The sequence below is a fragment of the Penaeus vannamei genome, chromosome 8 (assembly GCF_042767895.1).
Source record: "Penaeus vannamei isolate JL-2024 chromosome 8, ASM4276789v1, whole genome shotgun sequence".
Lineage (NCBI taxonomy): Eukaryota > Metazoa > Arthropoda > Malacostraca > Decapoda > Penaeidae > Penaeus > Penaeus vannamei.
In genome coordinates, this window is record NC_091556.1 from 24022610 (window position 1) to 24035743 (window position 13134).

At 35.7% G+C, this 13134-nt stretch overlaps 1 protein-coding gene across 6 annotated transcripts in view; it reads right to left on the reverse strand.

Moving 5' to 3' along the window:
* The window catches only part of LOC113804462 (Jumonji domain containing 7), a 15000-nt gene extending 12128 nt beyond the window's left edge, over positions 1-2872 (reverse strand). Inside the window, exons 1-4 of one of the 6 annotated variants that reach the window (XM_027355347.2) lie at positions 2422-2872; positions 387-495; positions 201-281; positions 1-16 (exon numbers count right to left, since the gene is read on the reverse strand). The exon at positions 1-16 is cut by the window's left edge and continues 138 nt beyond it. In XM_027355347.2, coding sequence (XP_027211148.1) covers positions 1-16; positions 201-281; positions 387-429 — 140 coding nt within the window. In that variant the 5' untranslated portion in view covers positions 430-495; positions 2422-2872. Of the gene's footprint in view, positions 17-200; positions 285-386; positions 496-2154; positions 2265-2421 lie in introns of those variants that run through there. The other 5 variants (XM_027355346.2, XM_027355349.2, XM_027355344.2 and 2 more) reach the window with 5 other exon arrangements.
* Positions 2873-13134: the final 10262 nt, after the last annotated feature.

The window sequence follows — 13134 nt, forward strand, 5'->3', positions numbered from 1 at the left end:
TTGTTTAAGTATAGTTCTGATGAAATATGATAATGGGTTTGAGTCTGATTCATACTATCAAATAAATTTCAATACACAATTCATCTACAACCCATCATTCCTTTGATGAAATGATTCAGTGTCATATAAAGACTAAATTTATTCACATTATTATATGTAAACAAAATATTCTGACTATATACAGTACAGTCTAATCTCACCTTTTGCTTCCGAACACAGCTGCAGCAAGCAGTCCTTTAATTTCTCCTGGGGCTCTGGATTATATATGGTGTCATCCAATGCTTCTTAATGATATGAAAATATAATAAAAGAGATGTGAGTATCTTAATGTCTATTACCAGTACCTTATCAAGATACTTCACATGTATAAATTGCACCTTCCTCACCTGTGGAAACATGGTTACTATTCAGTTTCTGTGCATCTGACATTATGATAAACTTCCTTCTTCACCCTCTTTCAGATAATAAAATCATCTCCAGCTATTTCTGCCCTTTCTGTAAATATAAGCATAGCTTTGGCATCATATAAATTCTAGTGTTTTGTTTAAACAAAAGGAAAATATTTAATTAAATAATCTAATAAGGTATTTATCTAGCAGATTGCAGAAATAATCAACTAATAATGTTTAAGATAAGCAATCAACCTATACAGAGAACATGTTAACAAATAAGAAAATTCTGACAGACCATTTTCATTCCCAGTAAATGAATTATAAATGAAGTTTTAGGATGACAGAGTATGCATAAGGTACAATATGAAATACACTTATTAAATCAAAGAGTCCCTAGCATTGCACTAGCTCTTATGAAAGTTACAACAGGGTATGGTAAGGAATATTAGGCTAAATGGAAGGTACAGCTACACTTCATCACTGGCAGAAAAATGTGCAATGGCATGCCTGGGGCCTTGTCTGCCTCAAAGGCTCAAGTATGAGTCCACAGAAGTACTGAGAAATATTATGAGAAAGGGAGATATTTGAACATGTAAACACAGCTGAAACATGAAATAAACACTTTACTCAACTTAAATATAAATTTCAAAATCACCGACTTACTTCCCTTTCTGATTGAATGCCCCCTCACCCATTTGGATAGCCAAGGCTACCACCCTTTTAGCCACCCCTTTGTAAGCCAGTGAAAATATTTATTTCTGTTATATGCTGCTGCATTTTTCATTCTAATAAGAAACTCCTTGGAAAATTATTTATTCTTAAATATCACAGCTGATGTGCAAGAACCAAAACTCAGTGGTTCAAAATCTGAATTAATAACTGACTGCCAAGTGCTCATCATATCAATTATAAAAATACAAAATACATAAAAATCAAATTTCAATTAATCCATTAGAAGATAATGCTACATCATAGTTCTGCATAACAGACTGCAATATATAGAAACTATTATGTGGAAACCCCAGCCCATTAGTGACAATCTTTGTTCCGATATCAAGGGAGGGCATGAAAGGTACCAGGGAAACTTGAGGGGTAAAATATGAATAATACATACAGAATCAGTCACTATATCATCTAATGCAGGGGGATGTGCACCTAATGCTAAGTCTGTCCAACACTCTCTCCTGCCATGAATATGTGCAGGATTATTTGTTTACCTAGGCAGGGGCTACAGGGCAGCCTCAAGGGGGGGGGGGGTGAAAGAGGGCACAGACCACTGCATTATACATTAAAGTGACTGATTCTGTGTATATCTTTCATGCTTTACCCTACAATTGTCCTGGTACCTTTCATACCCTCTCCTGCTGTCTACAGTAAGAGGAATCCATAGATGACAAAATTGTTGTAGACCTATAGTGTAAAATTACTTAGATAAAAAATGAGTTTTTTTGTTTTTGTTTGGTAGTCTTTTGAAGGTGAGTCCTAGTATCATTAAATACCCTATTTTTCAGTACTGCAAAAATGTGCTAAATCTTTTGTAAGAATTCTGTATTCACAACAGATCCACATAGAGCAATACTATAGCGTGTGTACTGTGTGATCCAGCAATGGCCAAGAGCCCTAAACCATGCAAGTTCTATTACTTAGAATTTAGTAAATTACCAGGAAGGTCTCCAAATTCAACCTTTTTAGAACATATTTGGTGGAGCACAAAGCATGGATATCACAGTATTGCTAGACTTAGTATGCTGGTATACATTACCTGACTGAATTTATTGATTATTCTTTGCACCACATTGTGTTGCTTTACGTGTCTACACTGATTATATCTTTTTCGTGCAGTTCTATTTTTAAAAAATACCCAATCTAAATAGTTTAGAGACAGAGAATGTATCCTAAACAATATTGTACTTGTATTATGCATCCAATACACTGTCGAATGCTGTATTGCAAACGAACTAACATGTAAAGTACAAGCATGAAAGGATCAAAGGATAGGATTGATAATTATTGACGTTTGAAATCTCACCTCAACTCCGGTCAGCTGACAGATGCCAAGTATAAACATTACCACGTGCGTTTCCGGCAGCTGTGTTAAATGCCGCCATTCCAAATTTACTCTCTTTAATGTCAACTATAACAGATGAGTGCTTCTCCTCAATGACAAGTAATACATTGTACCACACAAACCCGTGAACTTTCTTTCTATCCTACCTATCTATCTACTAACGGATGTCAGTCTGACGGTCTGTCTGTCTGTCTGCCTGCCTGTTTGTCAGTATGTCCATCTCAATCCCCCTATCTATCTATCCAACTATTTATCTATATATCTACTGATAAACAGACAAACAGCTGCAAATAGCTGTGCAAAGTAGCTGTAAAATGCCTGTGCTACGACTACCGTCTCAAGCCCGATCTCACAGCGAGAAAAAGACACCGCCATGTCCTGTCCAACAGGCGTCGAACGGGAAGCGAGTCGTGACTCCTGTGGTAACGCTGTTGATTAGGAAGGCTGGCACTGCCAAATAACCTCTCACTTATGAAGTGAGGGTGGCTTAAGGCATGCAGAGGAATGGATGGATGTGGAATAATAATAATCATTATCATGATTATTATTACCATTATCATTATTATTGTGATCATCATAATTTTAATCGAAACCATCATCATTATCTTTATCATTAAATTTATTGCCGTTATCATTACTATTATTACTATCAGTATTATTATAATTACCATCATTATTATTATTATCATCATCATTACTAATATCATTATCATACTAATATCATTATCATTATTAATATCATTATCATTACTAATATCATTATCATCATTATTATTATCATCATCATTATTATTATTTCATTTATTCCACTGCAAGATGAGCCTAAATTCATAGGTGAGAGGTTATTTGGTAGTGCCACCCTTCCTAATCAACAGTTGCAATATAAGTATATCCAAATACGTATATATATATATATATATATATATATATATATATATATATATATATATATATATATACATACATATATACATACATGTATATACAAATGTATATGTATATCTATCTATCTATCTATAAATATGTATATATATTATATATATATATATATATATATATATATATAATACACACACACACACACACACACACATACATACATATATATATATATATATATATATATATATATATATATATATATATATATATTATATATATATATATGTATATGTATATATGGAGAGAGAGAGAGAGAGAGAGAGAGAGAGAGAGAGAGAGAGAGAGAGAGAGAGAGAGAGAGAGAGAGAGAGAGAGAGAGAGAGAGAGAGAGAGAGAGAGAGAGGTGGGGGGCAGCCAGACAGACAGAAAGAGTTCTGCTGAGCCCCAAGCCCGTGCATTATCCACCCTGGTTGACCTCACTGGTAAACCTATTCCTACCCAAATCCTAACGACCTTATTGCTTGCCTCGCTGATTATGACGCAATGGCAGCCACGTAAGTCCAATATTGCCAAGATTAGCTTACAGAGGCATGACCTCCCTCATCAAGTTTATATTGTGGAGTGTCGTGATTAGCTTCCATACATATCCCCCGTCAATGGCAGAAATTGCATTTTAGGTACCCTGCCGAACACTCGCTCCACAGCCCGCTGCCCTCTGTGTCCAACTATGTCATGGCCGTTAAACTGCCGGGTGGCTCCCATAATGTATTTTATAGTAGCTGCCCTGCCTAGAAACATCGAATCTGAGGTAGCAGTTCTCATACTCAAACTAGGCCTCATTGTACATAGGGTCAGACAGGAAACCTCTACCCCCTCTCTCCCCTAGTCAATTCCCTTTTCCAGTATAAAGCCAGATACTCCAATCTCCACCACTTCCACGATGCTTACCCCTCCTCCTTCTCAGTTTACCTGCCACACCAGACAATCTAAACGTTTCATCCCATTTTCTACCACATTGTCTCATACACTCACCTTCATCTCTGATCTGTCCCATCTTCTCATCATAAGAACACCTTTGTTTCTTAAACCTCCCCACCCAACTCCCATCCAGAAACTTTTAAAGACATTCAAAACCTCATGTATACATGGCTAAAAAAAAAACAAAACAAAAAAAAAAAAACGCTCCTCTCTTTCATCCACTCCAATCTCTCTATTCCCTCCAAACCCCTCCTCCTCCACTTCCCCCTTTCCCTCTTCCTTACTCTCAAGCCATTCTCCCTTTCTCCATGCACCATCCCTCTTCTTTCCCCATTATCCTTGCCGTTCCCACTTGGATGCTTACGCGACTTCCTTCTGTCGCAGCGTTCTCCGGATCCTTCCCCTCCTGACGTTCCTCCTGATACTTCACCACCTTCCCTTGTTTCATCATCTCATTCCCTGGATTCTCCTCCTACTTCTCTGATACCTATGTATATCCTTATTACCCGTTGACTGTTTCATACTGGTTCTTCAGCAGTTTTCCTCTTCCTTCCTCAGACACATGTAGTGAAAGTTCTCTCCTGATCTAATCTCCTTCCGCCCTTAACCCTTGCCCCCTCTTACTAATAATCCACGCCGTACTCTATTTGTTCCTCTACCTTTTCACTACCATACTACCATGTTGAGCTCTAGAACTTAGAGACAGATACCATAGGAGTGTTTCTTTTTTCCACAGAACCCATCTGTTACTGATGTTTTCTTTCTGTTATTCTTTAGACATCGTTCTAGTTCGAGGATATATCAAGTACACCTGTAATAAACATACGTAGTGGAATGGATGACTCAAAGACTGTTATATCTGGAAAAAGCTAAGGGAGATGGAAATGGAGGGGGTAGCAATATTTACAAGGAAAGGAATTATTACAAAGGAGTTAGAAATTAATCAAGACCCCATAGTGGAACTAAAGGTAACTGAAGTAGAAACAAAAGGGGTAAACATAATAATAACCACGTATACATGCCACCTCATACATCGGTGTGGTCACAAGAAAATTACCAAAAACTAAAAGAGACATGAAAGAGCTTGGGAGAAGTGCTACAACTTTCGGAAACCAATTCAAAAGAAATACTTATCACGAGATTTTAGCAAAATCGACTGGGAAAGTTTAGATCCCAGAACACAACCACAATCGTGGAATGCTAAATTACTTGGAAGTCATAAATGAGTATTGCCTTTTCGAGAATGTAACAGGCCATACCAAGATAGGAGGGCTAGTTAGGCCGTCTATGCTTGACTTGATATTCACAAAGCATAACGATGATATTAAGGATATCGAGTACTGCCCTCCTTTAGGAAAAGTGATCATGTAGTGATTAAACTAAAATACTGTCTGCTACAAGAAAAAACTCATTGTAAGCAAAGACATAAAGGAGAAGTACAGTTACAAGACCGGTGTTTATAGAAGTCTTAAAGATTTCTTTGATATTATGAATTGGGAAACAGTTCTGGGCGATGAGAACCTTGATATTCAGTATTCAAAATTTTGTGAAATCTATAAAAAAAAGGAGTAGAAAATTTCACATCAAAATTCAAAACTAAATCAAGAAATGGCCAAAAATGGTTCGATGACAAATGCAAGAAAATGAGAGAAAACAAGCAGCCCATTTGGAAAAGATTCATAAGACATAGCTCTCAGGCAGCGTATGAAAGATATAAAGTAGGAAGAAATGAGTATACCCAAACCATGAGAGAGGCGAAATTAGACTTTGAAAAGGATGTATTCAACAAATGTACAAGTCAACCAAAACTCTTCTTTAACTACATAAATAGTAAAACTAAAAGTAGAGATCAAATTAGCACCATCAAAGACAAATAACATTATTTATTCTAAGGAGGAAGAAATATGTGAAATCCTAAATGAGAAATTTCAGTTAATGTTTGTTCAGAACCTGTACTTTGATATGGCAAATAACCATACAAACGTGCATACGAGCGGTGACACACACACACACACACACACACACACACACACACACACACACACCAAAAAAAAAAAAAAAAAAATAAATAAATAAAAAATAATTATAACCAGTTTCGTTTAGTGTAGATTACAAGTTAGAAGGGATAATTAGGAAAGAATGGGTTGAAGTACTTGTAAAACACGAAATACTACCAAATAAACAATTTGGATTTTGAGAAGGAAGGCCATGTGTAAAAAATCTCCTGTTTTTATGATAGAGTATCTGAAATATTACAAGAAAGAGACGGCTGGGTGGACTGTGTGTACTTGGACTTTAAAAAGGCTTTTGATAAGGTGTCTCATATAGAAGACTACTTGCTATGGAAATTAGAGCACCTAGGTGGAGTGAAAAGCAAACTACTCGAATGGATGAAAGACTTTCTTCATGAAAGACAAATGAGCACAGTAATCAGAGGGAAGCATTCTACATGGCGACGAGTAACCAGCGGAGGAGTGCCTCAAGGATCGGTGTTGGCGCCGATTGTTTACAATTTTCGTCAGTGATTTAGAGTCGAACATTATCCCAGGTAGTTATCTGAATATGTTTGCAGACGATACGTCTCATCCCAGTGCCTCCAAAAAGTGACATCGAGAACTATTTCACGTGGAGTTGTACTTGGAAAATGGAATTCAGTGCACAATCAGTGCCACGTAGTCAAATTCGGAGAAAGTAGAAATAGCCCATTGTTCCAGTATATATTAGGAGATTCAATATCAAACACAGCTGACACAGAAGATCTTGGGGTAATCATTAACAGAAACCTATGCCCAAATGATCATATTAATGAAAAGGTCCACAAAATGCTGACTGATTGCCAAAATGAAGAGGACATCCGTGTATATGGGCGAAGTTATGGTAAAGATTACAGCTATCACAAGAGCTAGTCTTGAGTACAGTGCAAATGGTATGGAGTCTACAACTTAATAAATGATATTGACAAACTGGAAAGAGTTCAAAGAGCGGCCACAAGATGGGCACCTACTCTAAGAGATCCGAGTTACGAAGATGAAGACTACAAACATTAGGACATAATTCTTGGAAGATAAGAAGGAAAAGGGGGACATGATTATACTGTTCAACTGTATTACAGGAAGAGTGAAGTTAGATAAAGAGAACATTTTAATCTTAAACACAAGAACACAACAAAAAGTATATAAAGTAATAAAGATGCCAAAAACTTTAGTTTCCTAAACAGAACTATTGAAGTATGGAACAGTCCCAATGTGCCAAAAATGTGCAGGAATTTAAAAAGTTATGCGACAATTTATAAGTTATACGATGAGCTTAACTCTTCTGTATTGAAACAGTTAGGTAAGAATAACTAAACACACACAGACACACACACATACAAAGAGAGAGAGAGAGAGAGAGAGAGAGAGAGAGAGAGAGAGAGAGAGAGAGAGAGAGAGAGAGAGAGAGAGAGAGAGAGAGAGAGGGAGGGACAGGGGGGGGGGGGGGAAGAAAATCTGTACAGATGATTGTTTTTATGGAGAAAATTGAAAATAAAAATTACATGTCAATTATCTTTTGGGATCAGAATGAAAAAATATTTTATAATTTGCCAACTAATGGTTAGTAATACTGCACAATATCAAGACTTTCTTATACCTTAATCCTGCAATTTGTTGATAACAAATAGGCTTACATTACATAAATGAAATAATTCCTAAGCATTCCAAAACATACTTGCAATGATTTCCTCCAGTAACCAATTTACTGAACTTGTTGGTGCCATCAATATCCAGTTAACAATCTATAAGTGTGCATTTACATTTTATATAAAACGATCTTTTTTGGGTGGTAGTGAGACGTCAACGCGTCAGTCATGGCTCTAAAAAAATGAAAAAGAACATGCGTTTTATACCAGATGGCTGACTTGATTATCATCACTAATATGCTTTATTTTATTTTATGACCTGAAATGTGGATTAGTGGAGGTGATGTTAGCCACTTCAAAATCAAGTCATGTGTTGACAAAGCATTTCAAGTGGCTTTGACAGGCCTCGTTATTCACAAATAGGCCTAGAATACGATAAAGGTTGTGATATCTGTAATAAATATATGGCCGCAGGACCGCATTTTGCTACCAGCAACGCTGTGGCCGCCGGTGACCTTCCGGTAGTCCAGCAGATGATAAAAAATGCCTTCACCTTTGACGGTTTTGGGCAAGATCAGGGCCGGATCCAAGAGGGAGAGGTGAGGGGCGCACGCCCTCCTTTTTGGCTTAGAGCACTGATTGTTCCACCAGAATTTTTGAACTGGGAAAAAGTAACTTTTTCAGCAGTTTGATATGCTGGCTTACTGAGCATCTTCACAAAGTAAATTTAATGACAGGGACGAGCTGATGTTCAAAGAGTTTAACAGATTTCTTATGTTTAAGATCATTAGGTATTGATTTATGGAGTTAAAATCAAATGTATTGATTAAGCTGGTTTCATTTTCTTGGGTAAAGGTAAATTAAGATGATGTATGTTAAGCGCTCTGCTATGGCTATAGTCTTGCAGACCGACGCGAGAGTCCCTCAGCACCTGCCCGGAGAGGTACGCCGCTAATGAGGCGCCCAGGTACATCTATGTGGACTTTTGCTTGCGGCAATCGTGCATACGGCATACGCAAGCATTTAATTGACATTGCGCATAGATATGAGTTCGTGAATGTTCAAGGAACACTTTTATACCAATATCAGGAAAAAATATATATATATATATCACCGTGATTTAAGAAGACGAAATATTTTGTGAAATATATCAAAAAATAAGTTTTGTGTCCTTTTTTACGCACACAGAAATATGCTTCGATCGAGACTCCCTGGTAATATGTTTTAGTTTACGAGGTACGCAATATGTACGTATATCACATACGCAAGCACTAATATTTAGAAATAGCCTTATAAGGGATGGATTGAAATATTTCCGTTACATTTCGCTCAACGGTCGGTACATCACAGTAGGGGGCAATTTTGAATTGATTTGGAAATTGGTAGTTGTAAGTTGAGATAAAGACCCAATTCAATACAGATATGTTACCTAAATGTCAGATTTTTGAACTTTGGATGTATAAGCGAGATAGATTATTCTCATGTTGAAGATGATAGAGTACTCAGTAATACCTGCTCTGAAAAAAAAAATATATATATATATGGAATTTTGAGCTCGGTTGTATGCGTAGTCTTCTGTCTGGCGTCCCCCCCCAAAAAAAAAAAAAAAAAAAAAAAAAAAAAAAAAAAAAAAAAGAAAAAAAGAAAAAAAGAATATGTTTAGATGTTATCGCAAGTCTTAGGTACCATAAATTGGCAAATACCCCACAACACCTAGGAGTCTGCACGATTTTATGCACTCCTTAGTAAAGATAATGGGTGCAAATGGCTAATCATAAACTCTACACTTGTTCCCTTGCAATCTGTTGATATTGACAATTATCGAAGAAAATGGTATGAGAGGGATAACTAATAAATTTTATTATTTAGATATGAAAGTCAATGTAGGCCTACTAAATGATGATGATTCATCTTTTTAACTTTATGTGCGTTCTTTCATGTACATATGATCCTCCTCGATAAATTATAAACACCCAGTGACCATCTCCGCCCCCGTGTGAAGCAGTATGGGAAAAATTCAACGACTTTCGATTAGTTCTCGAATTTAAGGTACTAAATTCATATGCTTTTATAATTCTAAAGAATTGAACCAAGCCATTACGTTGTATTCATGCCAGGACTTTATAATTAGAATGATTTTGTACTAATGTTGCCATCCACAGTTCCCCATTTCTTCAAAAAAAAAAAAAAAAAAAATAAAAAATGAAAAAAAAATAATAATAAATTTAAAAAAGGTTTTTATCTGGTTTAGATTTGTTGTTTTTTATGGTAAAATGCATTTATTAGAAGCTTTTCACACGAAAATATCTACTTTTATGAACAACGAACGAAAAAAAAAATTACATACCTAAACAGAATAGCGTCCCTATTGAAAATGAAAAATTCCTATTGACTTGGTAATCATTGCATTGCAAAAGTACACTAAACAAGCATTTTTTTATATATAATGTCATTAGATTCAGAGGAGAAATAACAGAGATAACGAACTTTGGCAAAGGGGGCCAAATACAAAACGCCGTGAAACTCCGTTATTTTTTTTTTAAATCTTCGGTACATCCCAACTCACATAATTTTCATGCGATTCAAATGCAGTTTGTTGCTGCTACCAGAGAGCCTCGGCAAGGTCCCAAGGCCATGTAAAAGGCAGATTTTTGAATTTTATGCCTTAATAAAAAAAAATTATATTTTAATGCTGAAAAAAATAAAAAATAGTTCTCTATGTCAAGCTGTCCCCGCCCCCCCCCCCCCAAAAAAAAAAAAAAAAGGAAATTCAAAATTCGGCCTTTTACATGGCCTTAGGCTAGGGTTCATCTAACACAAGTATTTTTTTTTGGGGGGGGGAATATTCAGTAAAGAACTGATAGTTGGGATGTACCGAAGACAAACAAAAAAAGCGATTTTTTTCGACTTTTTTGGGGGTGCCTTCCCTATGGGGGAGCAAGGTTAAAATGATACATATAACGGAGCGCAATTCTATACTCTATATCATGCAAAAAGAATCAATCAGTTATCTCTAACCGATATTTTTTTATGATGTAAAGATTAGGGAAAGGTGGCTTGCATTCCTCCGGGAGAATACACTACCTAAATATATCGTCTTATTAATCTCCTTTAGTTTTCAATTTCTGTAGAGGCAACTTGCAAGTCATACTGGAAGAATCATTTCTTGAATGCAATTATTTGATGGATCAAAAGACCCCAGGCTCCTCTAATGAAATGAGTACATCTCATTTTAAATATTTCAGGGGATCCTTTTTGTCCCCATCCCTAACGTGCAGAACAAGAAAGAAATACAGTCTCTGGACTTCGTATTGGATTCTTTATCAGGCTCTGCAGGTTATCAAAAAAAAATCTTACATTTACTAATGGGAAAGTTTGGCCACAGTCATTTACCGTTCTTTTTTTGTTTCAATATTAAATTGCTGAAGATCAAGGGAAGTTGCTAAAATGGTAACCTTCACAGAATTTAAAAACATTTTTTTCTGTCTTTTGGTCCAACTTTTTAATTTATAAAAGGCTAATCTAGTTACTTTTTCCTAACTATAAGCAATACATGTTTGTTAAAAAAGTGCCCTTGTTTATTTTCTTGCAGCACATGATGTGCAAAGACATACAAAAAGGGTAATTGAACTTAAATTTCAAAATTGGCAATGTAAATGTATTGATGATTCTATTTTACTCACTGGAGGAAAAACACCTTAGTTATACTGTTAAAACAACTACTGTTATTATGTAGCTGAGGTGATGCTGATACCAATACAAGAGTATTGATTTATATGGATGTCAGTATAGCCCCATCTCTGGATATAGCAACTCAGGAAATGTTGTATTTTTTATATTAAATATGGGCCATCTAACAAAAAATTATATTGACTTTACTCATAATTACAATCAAAAATGTAATTTCAAATATTTTGTCATTTCTGCACGTTAAAACTATCAATATTTTCTTATATATAGTATCAAATCTGTATTAATTCTCTTTAAAAGTGACTGAGCATATATTTTATTTAAAAAAGAAACTAGAAGTGTAATAACTCCCTGATTTTTAATGAAAAAAAAACATTCATCTTTACTGTTAGGCAAGACAAGTCAGTTATCAAGTCACACCAGCTAAAAACAGTGATTGTGTAGTACATTGAAAGTATGAGAGTGAAGGCCACAATAGCAATTCTGTGCTGAAATTGAAAGAGTACAAAAAAATACGGATGAATACAGTACTTTGTCATATTTGTATGACTATATCCAAATAAGTTCATATCTCTTTGAATGTGTATAAATACATAGTCCAACTTGTAGTCTAAGAGCAAGGAAATTAAACAAGATTTTACAAAAGTACACAGTCTATTTACATATCATACAAATTACAAGGAAAATGTAACAACACACAAAATTCATCAAAATTTTACATCATAAATAGTATAGTATCTAAAAAAGAAGTGAGTGCACAACAGAAGACATTCCACATGAGACACACTAGCTGTAACACTGGTGAAAGTACTTGGTGGTACATATATGTGATGTTAGTTTGTATTTTTAAAGTCCCTCTCTTGTCATCACAATTTCAGGTATCAATACTCAAGAACTTTATACAAGAAATTATACAATTTGATTACTGGGCATTATGGTTTTCTCTAATCCTTCATCTGTCTGCATACACATAATTCCAAGCACATACACAAGCATGCAACAACACACTCAAATGCATACTAATACACACATACACACAAGCACACATGCAAGCACAAACACACATTCATACATACGCACATATACCAAATCATATCACAATACACATATTCAGCTGTTATAATACCTTGTTATTGTGGTGAAGGAAGAATATTGGAGATTATGGAAGTCACTACACAGTCAGCTGTGAGTTGCTCACTTCCTAATTGTTGCTTTGCAGCTACTGAGGCTAGTCAAACTGTCAAAATTACGCGTGCCATCCACTAAGCCAATTCCTAAGCCATGGATAAGTTGTGTCCACACCTTTGGGATAAGAAGTTATTCTAGTGCATCACCTTACATAGTGTTAAAAGACTATCACATGAGTAGCCAATGCACAAGGGAGCATCTTTCACTATGAAGAACACAATAACTATGCTGATCCAATGCATTCAAATCTCTAAGAAAACTTTGACTTACGTGCAGCCAAAGAGGGGATATGTTATTTACAGACTGGATACAGGGAA